This window comes from Polypterus senegalus, chromosome 15 (assembly GCF_016835505.1).
Source record: "Polypterus senegalus isolate Bchr_013 chromosome 15, ASM1683550v1, whole genome shotgun sequence".
Classification (NCBI taxonomy): Eukaryota; Metazoa; Chordata; class Cladistia; order Polypteriformes; family Polypteridae; genus Polypterus; species Polypterus senegalus.
This window is the reverse complement of record NC_053168.1, coordinates 78,062,052-78,081,690: the sequence shown is the minus strand read 5'-3', so window position 1 is coordinate 78,081,690 and position 19,639 is coordinate 78,062,052. Positions and strand designations below refer to the sequence as shown.

Genomic DNA, 19,639 nt, shown 5'->3' with positions numbered 1-19,639 from the left:
TACAACAGTAACTACGTGTATTTTTTGCATTTGTCCTTTTTAATTTATTATACTACAGTATATGCAAATAGGACAGACAATGTACAGGATTTCCTCTTCTGCAAACTATTTGCCATCATAAATCATTACTATCATAGCCAGAAACTAACAGACTTGATGCTAAAGTATCCTAGTGATCTGCTGCCCTCAATGTGTCATGCCCAATTAGTAACAATACATTATTAGTATCATCCACACAGTTTTTTATTTAAAATTGAAACAACCATGAAAATGAAATGAATGCAAAATTATAAGCATTAACGTTTAAAAAAAAAAAAAATTAAAAAAACAAACATGAATTTATACAGGATAGTTCCTGTTTTTATATGCTGAAGATTCCATGACATCTTGTCAGCCTTCATCTTGGCAGAAACACTACAGCTATCTTCAAATTACATCTGTTGTTTACCCTTGCATTGTATGTGCAGCACTACTTGACCTAGCTTAATTTCCCACAGGTATTTGAGTAATGAAACCAAATAAAATATTCATTATGGATTTCCAGGGACCAACAAGAAGAGATTCCTGAAGTATACTGTACATTAAATGCAGAAGAAAAAAACTCAATTTCTAATCTCTGGAGACAAAATAAATACATTTTCATATATTAGAATGTCACATGAACACCCTGTTATATAATAAAATAATGTACAATATCTCCTTGTTCACATTCATCTTTTATTTGATTGTCCTAAACACTGCTAGCTTATTGTTTAGTGTTAAAATGCTGCTTTCTTTTATTTCTTGATTGCAATATTTTCTCTGATGGCACCCTTGAAATTAAATCCACCTTGTTCTTAACAGGAGAACAATGCATTACATATACTGTGGTAAGAGCAGTGTTTACAAGTATTACTTTACCATGTTACCTGACTCATGTTGAAATGTATACTGCATCTTGGTTAGGAATAATATGATATTGAAAAGTACCAATACTGTATACTGTAATCGAGCAAAGGTTAAATTTACTTCAGAAAAAAACACTTTCATTTTTTTAAAAGTGTAGCATTAAAAATGACAAACTCCTTTCCCTACAAGATACTGAAATCACTCCATTTTTACTTCCCACTTTTCCAATTCAGGTTCATGGGGTGTTATTGTGTATTCAAAGAGCAATAAACCAAGCTCTTTTCAAGTGGCAAGCTCTTTTTGTTAAGGGTAAAACAAAATTAGAAGTTAATCATAAATGTAAACATTTCTGAAAATAATAAAAGCTGAACAAGTCTTTAAAGTTGTGTACAATATTTATGCTGTATTTTTAATGTATAATACAGTTATCTATCTATCTATCTATCTTCCAACCTTACTGAGTCCAATTGCAAAGTATTTTGGAGTAAGAGCTCATCCTAGGAGCATTGGTCACAAGGCACTTGGAGCATGGGAAAGGCACTATATAAATAAAATGTATTATTATCATTGTTATTATTATTATTATTATTAAACTTAGATGGGACACTAATCCACTGTAGGGCACACTCATGCACAAGCCGTAAGAATAACTGAAAATCAAGTAAGCTGATCTGTGTCTTCTTTTTTTTTTTTTTTTATTTATTAATTTTTTTACAATCAATACATAGCAATCAAGTTTTTACAAAAAAAAAAAGAATTATGCTAAGAACAGATCGATCCCCACACAATCTTCTATTCAATAAAATTAAACTTATGACAATAGTACTACTACTTGTTCTACTACATACCCATATTCACTCACACTAAGCCAGTTTAGCATTATTAATTAGCCTAAATGTAAAGAGGAAAATATGTGAAATCCACACAGACAGTGGCTCAGCTACTAACTAAAACCAGGTGTCTAGAGATAATGTTTAAGCAATCCTAACCACTGTATTATACCACTGCCTTACAGCCAAATAATAATAACCATTTGTCTTGGTCTTTTACATTTGCAAATGTGGACTATACTCTGTCCTTTAGGTGATTTACAGTGTAAGTCTAGCATCGTTAGGCTTTCTGTATTTTTTGATTCTGACAATTAGTCATTTACATCTTGTGTCTTATTAGTTATAACTTGCATCAACGTGAAAACTATTAAATGAACTACTAAAAGCAGAAGCATTAAAAACTATGGAGATCCCATGCCAGTGATGATGTTAAGTATCTAAACCTAGTTTAATTTGAATTGATAATTGTAACCAATTACTTTTTTATAACAAATATGTAAAATGAGTTATGGTTCTTTTTTTTTGTTATTTGCTAGATGTCTCAAATACTATTAAAGATACACATACAAATACATACTGTGAACATATATACACATATTTGAGCATTTAATGCTATTATTGCAACTGCACTCTTTGAAAATGTATTTAAACAATAATGTGGGTGGTTAGGAATATCAATCCTGCAGTTTTTATTCTCCTCCACTCTGAACTAATTATAGATATAAAATTTAATCAACTTTCCAGAAGACTGAAATTACAATTTCTACAGTTTAAGACTTAATGCTTGAACATATAACAGGAGGGGTGGGAGCATTCTTTTACATGAAAATAGTGATAAAGATTATAGGACTTCAGACAGACATATAATTTTATGACCTCATCAATGGAACTAAATATGAAACCTCGTGTATGGAAATACAAGAGGAAATGGTTCAGTTTTTAATATTCCAAGTGACTTGCTTTCATTTGTTTCACTCCAAACAATAGCCATGACTGTGATGTAATTTACCTGAAAGAAGACCAGAAAGTTCACTGCTGTCTTTGTAATGCAAGATTGACAGACAGCTTACAGTAAATAAAGAAGTCTCTTTTACTTCCCAGCTCTGTGTCAGCTGCCATACTAAGACAGTGATTTCAACTACAGAATGTATCAGGGTATCCGTATGTAGAGCGCAATGTCTTATATTTTAAAATAGCTGATTTGAGCTAAGGATGTATGCTTTTGTTAAAATTATAGCAGCATAAATATCACTTATTAGCAATACCTTACAAAAAGAAACAGTTATATGCAACCAAATTCTAGGCTCTCAATGATATGCAGAAGTTGCACATCAAATTGTTTGTGATTTTATAGAACTTTTAAAAATATACTTGCTGGGAGCATATACTGTAGACAACTCTGCACCAAAAAAAAAAAAATCAATCTAACTGTGTCTGTTAGGATACCAAGCTCCAGATCAAGGTGTTCAAGAGGCATGCTAATTGTTCATGGGTTAAAAAAAAAGTGTCTTTATAAACATCAGTTGTAAGAGCACAAATTTAAGAGGACCCAAAAAAGACCCTTAAGTATAAATCTTACTTTTTCTATTCTGTGCAGACACTTGAATTTAAAGGTAAGGACCATAACTTTTAAAACCTTAAGCAGTGATATAAATGAATTGCCATACACTTTCTGCCTTTCATGGAGGGCCCAGCCCATCTCTGCCTTCCAGCCAAACCTTAATCACAAGGCCTAAGACAATTGATGAGGCATATCTCTTTATCTATGCTGTTAATTTATACTTTTTGTATACGCCAGGGACTTTGATATCTTTGATACCTGCTAGAGATATGCACATGAGTAAAGTTATGTTGCATGTTAGCATATTATAATTTATTCACTGTGTAAAATGTTTATCACTGTTGATGTTAAATAAATTATAATAAATATAATCTTTTGTTATGATTATGTAGGGCAGACAATTTTAATTAAACTTTTCAATGAGAAAAGTCTGATATTTCAAAACAGCTGCATCATTTCCAATATTAATTGATACTATTTGTAAAAATGAAATGTCCCTGTTCTTGTAGAGTAAAATTGCAAGCTTTCACAGTTTATGATACAAGATTACTGTTCATTATGTTGATGATTTTTAAATAGACTGCTATTTCATAGACATCTATGAAAATTCACAATACACAATAATATAATATTATGAAGAATTTTATTAATTAAAAAATAAGCAAACTTATTATAAATTCTTTACCATCAATTTTCACAGATACTGAGACAACATTTATTTTCAGCAAAATTTGAGGCAAATGTCCTAAAAACAACTTAATAAAATATATTCATGAGAATAAAATGATATTTGAATTTTCTACATGGTTGTAAGGTAGTTTTGGATGCTTTCCTAAAACTATAAAAAAAACTGGTACACATTGGTACACCTGTTATATATATGAATTACACTTGCTATGTTCAGTATCCCAAAGCATACTTTTTTATAATAGCATAAACACAAACACACAAAATCAATGTTAATATACTTTGAAAATCCTTCTTTTAAAAAAGCTTAAATGATAATTTAATAAGCACATGAAACTTTAAACAAACATTCTTTGCTGATTATATTTAAGAACACATAAGTAAACATCTGTCTTACCTTGATTGGAGCAGTGCTAAATTTTATTTTTCTGTTTAATGGAACTTCATCTTCGTCTGGAAGGCCAGGGATTTCTTTTGATTCTGCTTCTGGTTCAAAATAGCTGCTATCATCGCTACCTACTTGGTCTTCTGGATCAGTGTAGCTTTCTTCCCAGGTTTGATTGCCAGCACCATTATCTGGTGTAACTGCAGGATTCTCCCAGTCTGAGCTTTTTTCATAGAAGTCTTTGTCCAAGCTTTGTGAAACCCAAGCCCCACTACCTAAACCACTATCCTCAATGTTTTCATTAGATTTACATGAAGAAATAGTACTCTCAGAGAAGCTTAGAATGTCTGTTTGTAATGTTGCTGTACAGTCAAAATTGTCAGTACTTCCAATATGCTTATTGAGATTAGATTCATTCGCTGTATCTGGAAGAATATTGCTTCTATAATCACTGTCATTTGCTCCTTGAGGATACAGAGTTTCTTGCTTTGTTTCTTCTGATTTATCAGATAGTGGGCTAGGGCTTAGTAGATCCTCTGAAGAAGATGAAGCAGGAATTTGCTGGCCAGATGTAATTAACTGTTGAAATCTAGTGCTATCACTATGCCTACTGGTCCTGTGTAATTTATCATATGTATGTTTTTCATCAGTTTTATCAAGCTCAATTATATTTTGGTGCTCCGCATTTTCAAAAACTGCACTTAACTGGCTTACAGTTGGTGAAGAGGCATCAGTTCTGGAGCACAAACTGTCTAAAGAATCTGTACTGCCTCTGTTTGAACGAGAGCCTTTTCGTTCATCATGAAACTCTTGGGGTACCTTTCGATCCTTGGAAGAAGAATAACGATGTGACCGAGATGATTCCTGTATTGACTGCTCAAAGAGTTTCCTTGTTTCTGAAAACTTAGAATGGGTTGATGCATCCCGAGATATGTCAAATTTACCAGCCCTCTCAGTTATAGTGGATTCCAATTTTACGATTGACCCATCTACTCTATCAACAAAATCTCTTGGTTTCTGTATTCTTTGAGGAGAAGATTCTCTTTTTGACTTGATCTTAGCAGAGACACCAGTATTGTCACTGGGTCCCATACCCATTTGCATAAACATGTTTTTAATCCGGTTAACATTTGTGCCATATTGTCTCCCTCGAGTTTGCTGTGTTTTCTCAGAACCTTCCTTTCGATTTTGTTCTGCATCAGTCCGTGGTTGATCAAATGTGCTTTTCAGAGCCTGAAACTCAGTCCTATATGCATTTCTATGAGGGGAGGCACTTCTTAGATTTGATCTTTCTCCAGATGCCTCAGTTTTCATCATTTTTACTTTTGGCCAGAAGTCCAAAAAAGCATAGCAGGATTTTTATATTTTGAATGAATAATTAGGTTCCAACATGTAACTATAACTCCAATTTCTTATTTTCAAATAAGACTGCTGAAAGAGAAAATAAAATTAACAGAACAGTTAGGCTCATGCAATATATACATGTACTGTAAAGGCAAAAAAGACAAACAAAAAAACTGTAAGGCACAGATTTTGTGTACACAGCACCCTGTGATAACATTCTCTATAAATGTTGCTACATGAAATGAGTACTGATTCATTGTTATATTTGAGATGTTTTTTGTGTATTACTTACACAAAGAATAACACAGTCTTTCAATATCCTAATAAACAATTTTAAATAAAATTAACAGTATTATTAATTAAGAAAATATTGAAAGTAGTATGAAAGTAAGTTCTTGCCAGATCATTATTTTAATTCTAACAAAAACTAATTTAACGCTACATACATTACGAAAACATAACTTCAAGATTTTTTTCATCTCATTAAAATTTTTGAAAATTTAAATTTCAGACAATAGTATGATAATTGTTTTATGTGTTGTTTGCTTTATAACATTTTGTATGCAGAACTATTCTATTACATTCACAATAATGGTCCATTTAGAGCCATACAATATACATATGCATAAACAGTATATATATAAACCATTATCATAGTAATTGTTGGTTCTATTAACTGCACAAATATATCAGCTCAGGCATGGACCCCTTTATAGGCCTGTTGGACCCAGGCCCAGGAACCCAAAGGCTAGGAGGGCTGCAGGAAAATTAAACAGATTTAATTGCAGAACCCACCTGCAGTGATAAAGATGTCAGGCCCCCTGAGTAACATTGCAATTCCAAGGGTCTTTCAGGATGTTTTAGGCAGAGTGGTGGCTCTGAGGCTAGGGATCTGCACTGGCAATCGGAAGGTTGTCGTTTTGAATCCCGTAAATGCCAAAAGGGACTCTGCTCTGTTGGGCCCTTGAGCAAGGAGCTTAACCTGCAATTGCTGTGCGCTTTGAATAGTGAGAAAAGCGCTACATAAATGCAAAGAATTATTATTATTATTATTATGTTTGTGAACTCTGGGCACCCTGAACCACAGAGTGTTTTTCTCTTTATAATGGCATACAGACACATCTTGATTGACCTGTTCTCATCTGTATACCCAGTATCTTAATTGTCTGTCATTTGCACTTCCTTGCCATGTAAGGGAAGAACACAAAACTGCCAGAAATCTTGATAAGACGTAAAATATTGTAATTCATGTGCATAACAAACTGGCTGTTTCCAACACTGCATTGTGCTAAAGTGCTCATGTATGTCTTTTCTTTGGGCTCAAAATGTTTAGCACTGTCTTGATCAGATATGTCTTAGAACAGGCATAACACATACTTTCAAAGACCAATTTCCATGTCCTTACTTTCAGAAGATTTCCCACAAGCAAATGAGATTTCGCACTACCTGTAATCACCTATCAAGATCCAGGCCACCTCTTTAAGAAGAATGTACATTAAAAGGGTGAGAGGTGGACTAAGAGTAAAAAGTAGACATTCTCGAGTAAAAAGTAGACATTATCATTTGCCACCATCGGAAACAGCATAATAGATACAACTTTAGATATTAAATTCTCGTACTGGGGCTGTTGGGCTATAAATACTTTATTAGACAAAAATTCATGAGAAATATAATGACTTTGATTTAACAACATCCAGTCCCACCTTAAACTTCCAGCTGCTGGTAAAGCCGAAAAATCATCAAGCTTAAAACAAAATGAAAAAGAAAACAAAAATTAAGGTGTACACAACACACACTGCATTTGCAAGCATGCTGGGGTGCAGGTGTTATCAACTATTATGTCACTGAGACATAATGCAGCATAAACAAAACTAAGTTGAGAAAGAACAACTTCCTAAATGACAAAGCAGTCCTTCAAAATTTACCATCAGTCTCTTAATTTATAAATAAAGTTAGCTGAACAGTAAGCTATCATTAGTACTAAAGCAGAACATTTAATAGTAAATGCTGATGAGCAGCAACAGAGTCAAGGTCAACCTCAAGCATCTTCAACACCAGCTACAAAGTTACTCTCTCCTTAAAAGTTGTCACAGCAGGAGGATCACAATTTTTCTTTCCCTGATTAGATTTTTTAAATGTATGTTCAATTTTTCTCCCAGTGGCAACACAAAGAATATTTAATAGCATTTTGCTAACGTAGATATCTCCTATCCAGGTCAGAAAAGATGTGAAGAAAACTATTTAATCAGAAAAAATGGTTTTTACAGCTAAAATATCAGGAATCATTCAGGGGTCATGCTATAAGATGCATCTATCTAATACTGGGAAGGACCTTAATTTCTCTCCAGGACTGCCTGAATACTGTATTCTGGGACATGGATTCTACAAAGTGCTGGAAACACTTCTTAAAATTTCTGGTCAATGCCAAGTAAACAGTTTCACATAATTTCAGCAGATTTTTCAGGTCCCATACATGTGCAAACCCCACATTTCACCTAATCCAAAAGTTACTAAATCAGACTAAGATTTGAGGACTGTGAAGGTGACTTGAGTAAACTGAAGTCATTGTCATGTTCATGAATACCAGCTTGAGATGATACATGATTTCTGACAGCGCATCCTCAGCTGTAAGTAATAAAGACATGCCCATATTCAATAACAAAGCATAGGCCTGCTGCATATCAAAAAAGCACTCGATTACTATGAAGAGGACTAATTACCATCACCAGCCTGTATAGTTCACATAAGGATGGGTCCACAAATTCACATTGTTTCTGACAAGTTCTGATCCGATGTATTGATGCCCTACTGCACACCACTGTTATAAAATGCTGTAATTTAGTATTTGTGACCTTCCTGTTAACTTGAAAAAGTCAGGCCATTCTATTCTAACCTTAACAATGTACTTTGTCTACAAAACTGATGCTCACTAGATGTTTTCTCTGTAAACCTTAGAGACTCTAGGTGCATAAAAATTTCAGGAGAGCTACTGTTTCTCAGATGATAGAAAAACTATGTCTGGCACCAACTATCATTCAAGTGTCAAAGCTGCTTTGATAAGGCATCTTGCTCTTGCCTATTCTAATGACTGGTCAAATCACTAGTAAATCTCCAGACCATATCAGCCATTTTTAAAGCAGTTGGAACTCAGTTTAGCTCCTGGCTGTCATGTCTTGTTTGTAGATTTAACATGTTATATCTTTGTCTGTGTGTTGTTTAAGTGAGTATTTAGTAATGCACCTTTGCCTGCAATTACAGGCATAGGTCCAATGTGCCAGGTCTCTATCAGCTTTGACCATCTGAACTCTTCTTTGCAAAGATGCTCTGTCAGCATACATGGGGATCATGAGTGAAAACCTTTTATAAATTCCAGAAATAAATTCTCAATTAGATTTTGATCTGGACAGTGATTTAGCAAATGCGGGACATTAACATTGTTGACTTTAAGCCACTTCTGTGTAGCTTTATGCTTGGAGTCATTGTTTTGCTGGAAAATAGATCTTCCCCCAATGAACAGGTTTCTTGCACACTCTATCAGGTTTTCCTCCAGGATTTCCATATATAGTGCTGCATTCATTTACCATCTATCCCCACAAATCTTCCGGGACTTGTTGCAGAAAAGCACCCCCATAGCAAGATGCTGCCACCACCATGCTTCACAGTCGGGATGGTGTGTTTTTGATAATGTGAAATTTTATGCTAAAACTTGATGTTTAATCTAATGAGAAAAAAGTTCAATTTTGCCATTAGAAGATTACAGAATCTTCTTACAGCTGACTCTAGAGTCTACCATGAGCCTTCTGGCAAAACCACCATGAGATTTTTAACTTCTGTTGGCTTTCTCTTTACCACTCTCCCATAATGGTGCAAAGTGAAGCACTCCTGAGGCAGTTATTGCACTCATAGTTTCTCCAGTTGCCACTGTTGCTTATAACTCCTTCAGAGTTACCACAGGTCTCTTGCTGGTCTCCCTCACTAGTCTTCTTGCATGAACACTCACGTTTCCGTCCATGATAGTGACTCACCACAAGCTGGAAATTCCAAATACAAGTGGTATTTTACACTATAATAAATAGAAACCCCTTGAATACAGATAGGTGATCTTCATTGAACTAATTATGTTACTTCTAAAACCAATTGGCTGCACCAGTAATAATTTAGATGTACCATATTAAAGGGGGTGAATATTTATCTACTCATTTTTATCTAATATTTCTAATTAGTTGAGATCATTTAGGAGAAATGTGTTTTCCCTTTGATATTAAAGTCTTTTTCTGTTATCCAGTGTCAAAAAAGTCAGATTATATCATCTGTGATATAAATGATATCAAGTTGATAAAATGTGAAAACTTCCAAGGAGGTGAATGCTTTTTTATAGATACCGTATAAGAGTGGTGGATGGCCCAGCAGCACAGTAGTTAGTGCTGATGCAACAAACATCTGGCATCCTGAGTTCAAATCTCACACCCACTGTCCATATGGAGTTTGTATGTTTACCATGGCTTTCTTCTAGATACCCCAGTACTCTGACATGACCAAAGACATAACTGGTGCTTCTTAATTGTCTCTGTGAGTGTAATTGTGTGCATAAGTGAGCCAGAAAATGGACTGGCACTCTGTCTGGATAGGCTCCTCCTGTGGCCATGAATTGGTTTAAGCAGGTTCTCAATATTATGTTAACTTATACTGTATATAATCTAGCTTCCGTTCAACAAACCCACCTCGTCCAATTTTTTCATCTCAACGAGCTAAAATCCATCCCATCAGCATCAAACACAAAGTTGTAACCAATCTGGGAAAGGGCAAAAGCTCTTCAATGTGAATACACACATTTTCAATAAGCTAGTTTTAATTAGTTAACCATGCATCATTAAAGAGTGAGGAAATTCTGGGCAACTGAAAAAAACCTTACACCAACATGGTGAGAGTACTCAAACACTTCACAGATCTTTTACAATGCAAAAACACTAACCACTGTGCTACCATGATATAAATTAGCACATTGTTAAAAAATATATATCTTATCTGTTTTTGGTTAGAAATCTATTTTTTGCCAAAATATTCCAATATTTGATGCTAAAATACCCCTTCTGCTTAACTTAACAGATAAGATTCCATCAACTTGTGTATACATAAAACCATGCATTCCAAAACAGATGTAACATAGTAAGCTCCTACAGGCCATGTTCAGCAGTAGTTTTTGACATAATGCACTTCAATAGATAACAAAACAACTTGATATAACAAACTGCCTTCCTAGTACTTGAAAGAAATCTTGAAATTACTGTCATCAGTGAACTGAGTGACCTATGATAATATAAATACATTCTGTGTGATCTATAGTAACTACCATGGGTTTATTATAGGTTTTTACAATTGGCAAATGAGATCTATTCTTCCATGGTTAACAAGATTGCTCATACAGAAAGCATGGATTTATGCTGCATGATGGTGTTAAAGGAGTAACAACTACTCAATTTGAACAGAACTGAAAGTAAACAATTCTCTGCATAATTTTAAGAGCTTTTGTTATGCAGAAACTCGGTGGGAAATTTCAATTTATAAATTACATGTGTTCAGAAACTGTGGCCAATAGTTTGTTTTTTATACAATCATTGTCTAACACTTTAGATGTTTAACTCTGCGACTGCGACTACTTCCACTTCCACTTCTGAAGAAAAAAAACATCTAGGTTAAAAATGCTGATAGGAATGATGTACTCCCAGCCCCCTCTCTCCACGCATATACACTTCCAGATTTCATAGTATTAGTTTCTATTCTACCATTTTGACTTAGAATCAGCTAGCCAGTGCTGTAATAATGTCACATAAATAGACCGATAGCGTAGTCTCCAAAAATGAATAACGAATGAAACTGATGCCACTAACGCTAAAGAGCGCAACAAATACGGCCACACATACGGGTGCATGAAATAGAAAATGAAAATAAATGTCATTTCACATAAGAAAAATGTTTGATTTAGCAGCATAAAAAAACTACGAATATTACTTAAAAATCCGACAGCTTGTGCCAAGATTTACAAAAAAAAGTTTCTAATTTTTTTCAAGAATTAAAAGCTGAATGCATGAGTTGGGAAACAGACGATTTCAGATCATGTAGAGACAGAGATCTGGCAGAAAATATGAACGGCAAACAATATCAAATCTACTGGAAAGTCAAAACATTAAAAGACTGTAGATCTTTTATATAGCGCCTTATACTGTGTGTCTAATCACTGCCTTATTATCTAATTCATTCACTCGGTTTCATTCACGGGAATGGAATCAAATACAAACGAAAGCAACGCTTGAGCTGTAGCAGAATGTACACTATATAACATAAATGGTCAAGGGGTCACATTGTATTATAATTCTCGTAGGAGCTTTGCATTTTTGTTTTACTTTGTGCCAAGAATCACAAAAAAATAACAGTACATCCGCGTTTCAGACAACAAACGCGGCACAGCCGCAGGAAAGGCGATTATCGGGCAAACAGGGTTTTAGAATAACGCCTGTGAAACTTTACATAACGGAATTGCAACACACATCTTTGATAAGCAGACGCTATTCGTGATGTAAATGTTACACAAGAATGAGCTCCACCTGCAAAATAAAATGCACTGCATAAAACAGATGGTGCTTTTCTCTAACAGCATCCTGCAAGTGCAGAACAGAACCAAACAGATTGCTATTTCCGTTAGGCACAAATCACCTGTAAAGTCAATTAAAATGGTCTTACTTACACGCGGCATTTGCTGAACCCTTTGCCATTTCGGGCAACGAGACGTGTCTACCCTGCTGCGCTCTGTCTTGCCGTGTCTATAGACTGCAGCCGGAGAGCGGCTTTGCCCCTCTCTGCTGGTGCGCGCACCGCGCCGAGCTCGCCACACCACTTTGACAGTCCGGTGTCTGCGCCGCGCTGCGCGCTCTCACTACGCCATTGCAGGGAACTACAGGCGGAGCCATCGGTGTAATGGGGGAGTACTTCACAACGCACAGGAATAAACTCTCCACTCTTAATGTATCTCAAAGTTGTGCTGCGTTATAGTGTGAGCCTATTACTTATAATATGTTAAGTACGTCAACTAATAAGCCAGATATTAATGCAGATGACAGCATTTTTATAAATTAATTGTACGAGTGACAGGTGTGTCACCTCGCGGTCGCAAATGGTTTACTCTGATAAGAATTTTTTTTTGTGAGGCGGGGGTGTTGTTAGCGTTGCAGTTCACTATAAATACCAGCACATGCAACCGCCTCTTACGCTTTCCAGCAGCAGCTAAGTAGTACGTCAGAGGTGCCTGAAGAATTCATAAATGAATGGCATTTTTTTAATCATTCAATTGAACGTCGCAACGTTCATAAAGATACTAATTGGTTGAAGGCGCAGACGTAATGGTGGTATGACAATGCCTGCACCTCGTTCATACAATGCACTTAAGCGTTTGAATGCACCTTAATTCATTACTTTATTCGGCATTATAATAATAATAACCAAGTTGTATGTGTTTATGTTCAAGTTATGCAATGCTATGTGTTTTAGCTAAGGTCTATTATAAATTTTGGTCCGGACCGCAAATCACTGCCCTATGTGTTCCTGAGGCTGGAGGTGAGCCCCACTTATAAGATCCTCCCACATTATTGCTTTGACTTGCCAGTACGTTATGGAAATTACCTCAATTTCCCAATAAGAGTACCATCAGTATTCTTTTGAAGAACCTTAACCACACTACAACAACAGCTGGCAACTGTAGTCACACAACCACTGTGTACTGTTTTTACTAGGAATTATTGTACTATCAGAGTACCATGTAATTGTAAAGCAATGTTTTCCTGAGACAGGCTAGAGGTTTAGGGCATGAGAGTACTGAAATGAAAAAAACAGATCTAGTATCTTTTGGGTCAAAACAAAAAGAAATGACAGGAGCTTTGAGACAGAATGTCTTTAAGACTAAAGGTTTGAGGGTCTTATGTAGTCCTTTTATTCAACAGAATTCAGGTGTTTCACCAATGCAAAGCAAAAATTGTAACCATGAAAGCTTGTAATGGCCAGAAAGATGCAAACATCAACACAGTGGGGACACGATGCATTTTTAAACAAGGTACTCCCACACAGCTGAGAGTTGTGCATACATCAAGCATGAATTATGCTATCGTGTGTGTAAATTCCCAGAAGTACATTTCATATAATTCAAACTAACAAAGAAGATAAGACCTTATTGGCCTTGTGAGAAATGTAATTGTTAACTGTTGCCTCGGTTCAGTTTCAGGGATGAAAGCAATTAAGCGTGCTGAAGATTTAGTAGGAACAGTGCCTGAGATGGGACTTATACAGAAGAATATTGTCATACAAACAAAGAACGACCACAGCCAGAAAAACATACACCTGCATCATGATGTTCATCCATTTGCTCAACGTTCAAGGCTAAACAGGCAAGCAACTGTAAATCACCTGACTTCTGATTTCACTGTGGCATGCAGATAGGCATCTTTAATGAAGAATGGTCCATAGAAATCAATGCAAAACAGATTAATGAATCATTTTTTTTTTTGGCATGTAGTGCACAAATTGGTTACTGAACTTATCCGTAGATAAATTAATACAGTAGGTTTGTACAAAGAACACAAGTAACAGTGTCCTGAGCAGTGTAGAAGTGTGATATAATCATGTGAATCTTTTTTATTTATGATGTTTACAAACAGCATGTGTTGCATACACCAAAAGTGACCTAAAGGTCTGAGCCTGTGCTGGGAAGTATTTTATATGTGAAAAATGGATTACTTAATGCTGATTATGTCTGTATTGTCTATTTATAGACTTATATATGCAGGATGTTGCTGCACTTTTAAAGTTCTCATAGTTTTAGTATTGTCTTTGCCTAGGAAATCTGCAAGGAAATCCAAAACTACAAAAAGGAGAGGCTTCCCCAAGCAGCAGTCCCTTTGCCTATATAAGGATGTAACTAATTTTAACAAAATGGGAAGATTGTATAATGAGAAAATGCAGTTTTTCTTATTAAGTTAGAATTCCTTATAAACTTTGAATGTTCTTGTTTTAATGAGGAGGCAAATTTTTATTCTAATCACTGGAAGAGGATTTTGTAATTCCAGGGACCTCAATTAATGTCAGAAAATGTAAAGATTTCCTAAATACTTGTACTAAGTTCTAAAAGTGTACCGCTTAAATTAATTGTTTTTCTCTATTGCTTGCTTAATTAAACAAAATGTTTTTATTCTATCCTTATATCAGCAAGTTGTGTGATCCATACATTCCTGTAGAAAACATTTATATTTACATATGTTTACATATAGCTTTAAAACTTAAAAATGCATCCATTGAAAGAGTAAGGATTAGAATATTATGCTTCCTAAATTCAACAACTCACTTAAATATAAGAATATTCAAAAGTGTATCCTTTGTCTAGAAAATGTGTCTGGGTAGGTAGCAGAACAATGAACAGGGAATATGGGTGTGGGTTTGAACCTTAGTATTATAAGTGCTTAAAGTCCTTGCCATTTAATAAAGAAACCTGCTAAACATTAATGCATAAAGTACAATATTAAAAATGTGCAACATATTTGCTGGAAATGTTTGTGGCATTTGACCGTCTAGCACAATCAGTGACACAAAATGAATACATGTACAAACTTTTTCTTTGCAAACGGGAGTTTTCCTAAATCTGAAAATCAACAATTCAACAGGATACATGCGGTCCATAACAAGGTTTCCAATTTTTCTTTACTAAATTGACTTCTTTCCTGTAGCGTTCTAAAGAATATCTCAAATAACCTGATGGTGTTTTTTTAACACAGAGACAAAAGAGAAATTACAGGTGAGAAGGTGACAAGAGATAAGATAAAAAGCAGGTGTTGTATAGTTCTTACTTGCAAATTAAGAAGCAGCAATCGTCTTAGTGTGAAGCAGTAAGATATAATATATCATAAGGCCAGATTTAACTAATGAACTCAAAATCAATAAAATAGAATATAATTTGAGGTATAGTACCTCAGTTACATATACGCCTTAAAAGAACTTGTTTGAAAATGACAATACTACTGAACAGCACGGTGGTTAGTGGGTTTGTCTTATAGCTGTTCATTTCCCATCTTTTCACTATCTGTATGAGGTTTTCACATTCTCCCTGTACTTTCTTCTTACTTTCCAAACATTTTAATAATGGATTATTTGGTGGCTATAAACTGGAACTTTGTGAGTGAACAAAGATGTGTGCCCAGTGATGAACAAGCATGTAATTCTGTTTTTGGTTCTCATTTGCTGATAGGACAGTTTTATCCTAAACTGGAAAAATGGGGGTGGGGTGTCATAAAACTGTTAAAAAATTATTTGTTGCTAATAATGCATTTTTTTTGAGTCCTTTTACTCTACATTGCCCTAAAGACCATTACTGTGTACTGGAATGTTTGTTTTAACAGCTGGCACTGATATGTTCATATAATCGGAATGTTAGATACTATGCCAGCAGATAAAATATACGCATGCCTACATTCTGAAGCATTTTTTGAAGGTGAATAATTTTTTTTGTTGAATATACATGCTGAAGATAAAAGTGGGGAGAGTATTAAGCATTCAGATGTTATACAATAATTGGAAGAGGCAAAATGCACAGCATTCTAGGCATGCTAATAAGCACCCCTCAACAAGGAAAAATATACTTAAGGCAATTGTACATTATATGTGGAATGTTATTATGCTTGCTTGGGAATGTTAAATTATGTCAAATGATAGGCGTATGATGGCCTTAGATTTCAATAGATGCTTTGTAAGACTGGAAGCTTAGCTACATAACAGATGGGCTTTTATTATTAGGCTGGTTTAAAAGCTAATCATACTGTACTTAATGAATCTCTAAGTATTATACTATAGCTAAAAAGAGTATATCTCTTTCTGTATATACAGTAGTAATGTGACCAGTTGTCTCAGTTTACTTAGCTTTCTCTTGAGGTACATCATGGAAGCCCAGGGAAATCTCTAGGTCCAAACAAAGTGGTTTCAGGTACCTCAAAGCATGTTCTTTCCTCTTCCAAGTTGAAGGCTGTAAGTCTACTTGAAAAGAAACCAGCCAGGAATGTCAACAGAACTGCACAAATAAAGATCCATCCCATTAGGTCCCTGGAATGAAGCATCCAAACTACCTCTCCTGGTCACATGACCTCTACCTTCAGTTTAAAAAGAACAGACCTTAGCAGGGCCAGGCTGTTGACGTTTGGCTGCCAGTCAACCAGGAACTCGGTCTATTAGAATATGCAAAACTGGTCTCCATTGGGACTAGGCCTATAAGGAGCCCAAACTCTCCAAAAGGATTTTTTAATGAAACACTGTTTTTTCCAGAATTTCTCCAAAAAAATGATAATTGTTTTGGATATTTCAAACTAGGACCAAAGGGATAATTTTATTAAAATACATCAGTTTTGTTGTTTAATAAAGACATGCCTATTATTCAATTATAATATAGCTGTAGTATGGCATAATTTTTGTACTTGGGTACCTGAGCACCCTGACATGGTCACAAAGTCAATAAACATGTTTATGTTATGCAAAATTGTATAATGAATCGAGACAAAAGAACTGAAGAAATCTACAGGCAGCATCTATGCATTGTTTTGTGTTTCCTCACAGTGTAATACGACATTCACCAGAAAAAGGCTTCTAGGTTCAATAACATCTTAGTCTCAAAGATTTGGGAGGAAGGAAGAAACAGTATGTGGAAGGGAGGTGGGATGTCCGATGTTTTACCAAGTAAAACACAAGGCAGTAATTGCAATTATATAGAACCTACTGGGCATGTTTTGTTTTGGGGAGAATACACACATACTCCACTTATTGTATATTGACAGATTTGCTTTACTGTCTTATTTTTTTTTTTACTTTTTTGATTTTATTTAGAAGCAGATAACATTCCATACAATCAAGTCAAACTTAATGATGCAAAGCAAAATTCAGCCCCCACCCAAGAGAAAAACCGGAGAGTCAGTAACAAAATGCCACTGTATAAAACGAACAAGAAAGGACGGGTATCCTTTTCCCCCGAACGGGAAGCTTATTCTAAAATGTTATTGCATAGTGGGAAATGTTGCAAGAGATAAAGTAAGGAGAAACCAAAACAAGTTTTAGATATATCTGAAATGCATATAAAGGAAAAAAGAAGAAATTGTCAAAGTATATAATTCCACTCTCACTCCAAATTTCTCTGAGGAAAAAAATGAATTTAATCCATTTTGGAGTAAGGCTGTAACATAACAAAATGTGGAAAAAGTGATGCGCTGTGAATACTTTCCAGATGCACTGTAAATAAGTAAAGGCAGTTATTACAGAAGAAAGTATAGTGCATAAAACAAAAACTTTTACAAAGAGTAATATACAATGCAATCAAAATATGGATAAATAGAATGTCCCCACAAACTACTTATAAACCCAAATGTAATATCCCATGTGTAATACAACAAAATTTGTAAACACAACAAACATATATGTCCTGCGATGGGTTGGCACCCTGCCCGGGATTAGTTCCTGCCTTGTGCCCTGTGTTGGATGGGATTAGCTCCAGCAGACCCCCGTGACCCTGTGTTTGGATTCAGCGGGTTGGAAAAAGGATGGATGGATAGATATTCCAATACAGCATCAAGTCAATGAAACTTCTGGGATATTGAGCTGGTCAGTTAAGTAGCAGAGGGGGTTTTTAATCAGCTTCATCTGCTTTGGTGTTAATGAAATTAACAACAGGTGCACTAGAGGGGCAAAAAGGAGACAACCCCCAAAACAGGAATGGTTTAACAGGCGAAAGCCACTGACATTTTTCCCTCCTTATGTTTTCTGACTGTTGTTTCACTAGATTTGCATTTGACTATGGTCAGTGTCACTACTGGTAGCATGAGGTGATACCTGGACCCTACAGAGGTTGCACAGGTAGTCCAACTTCTCCAGGATGGCACATCAATACATACCATTACCAGAAGGTTTGCTTTGTCTCCCAGCACATTCTCAAGGGCATGGAGGAGATTCCAGGAGACAGGCAATTACACTAGGAGAACTGGACATGGCCATAGAAGGTCCTTAACCCATCAGCAGGACTGTTATCTGTTCCTTTGGGCAAGGAGGAACAGGATGTGCACTGCCAGAGCCATACAGAATGGCCTCCAGCAGGCCACTGGTTTGAATGTCTCTGACTAAACAATCAGAAACAGACTTCATGAGGGTGGCCTGATGGCCTGACATCCTCTAGTGAGCCCTGTGTTCTCTGCCTAGCACTATGGCATTTGCCATAGAATACCAGAATTGGCAGGTTTACCACTTGAGCCCTATGCTTTTCACAGATGAGAGCAGGTTCATCCTTAGCACATGTTACAGATGCGAAAGTGTCTAGAAAAGCCGGAGAGAACGCTATGTTGCCTATAACATCATTCAGCATGACCGGTTTGGTGGTGAGTCAGTGATGGCATGGGGATGCATATCCATGGAGGGACGCAGAGACCTCTACAGGCTAGACAACAGCACCTTGACTGTCATTAGGTATCGAGATGAAATCCTTGGACCCATTGTCAGACCCAATGCTGGTGCAGTGGGTCCTGGGTTCTTCCTGGTGTACGGCAATGCCCAGCCTCTTGTGGCGAGAGTATGCAGGATGTTCCTGGAGGATGAAGGGATTGATACCACTGACTGGCCCCCACGTTTGCCTGACTTAAATTCAATAGAAAACCTCTGGGACATTATGTTTCAGTCCATCCGATGCCTCCAAGTACCACCTCAGACTGTCCAGGAGCTCAGTGATGCCCTAGTCCAGACCTGGGAGGAGATCTCCCAGGGCACCATCTGTCTTCTCATTAAGAGCATGCCCCCACCCGACATTGTCAGGCATGCATACAAGCACGTGGGGGCCATACAAACTAATAAGTACGATTTGGAGTTGCTGCAATGAAATTTCGGCAA

At 36.0% G+C, this 19,639-nt stretch overlaps 1 protein-coding gene across 3 annotated transcripts in view; it reads right to left on the bottom strand.

Moving 5' to 3' along the window:
- ppp1r9a (protein phosphatase 1, regulatory subunit 9A) overlaps positions 1 to 12,593 on the bottom strand; it is a 259,164-nt gene extending 246,571 nt beyond the window's left edge. For 2 of the 3 annotated variants that reach the window (XM_039736777.1, XM_039736779.1), the window contains exons 1-2: positions 12,438 to 12,593; positions 4,364 to 5,782 (exon numbers count right to left, since the gene is read on the bottom strand). In XM_039736777.1, the coding sequence (XP_039592711.1) occupies positions 4,364 to 5,668 (1,305 nt within the window). In that variant the 5' untranslated portion in view covers positions 5,669 to 5,782; positions 12,438 to 12,593. The remainder of the gene's footprint in view (positions 1 to 4,363; positions 5,783 to 12,437) is intronic. The other variant, XM_039736778.1, reaches the window with a different exon arrangement.
- Between the last annotated feature and the right edge of the window lie 7,046 nt (positions 12,594 to 19,639).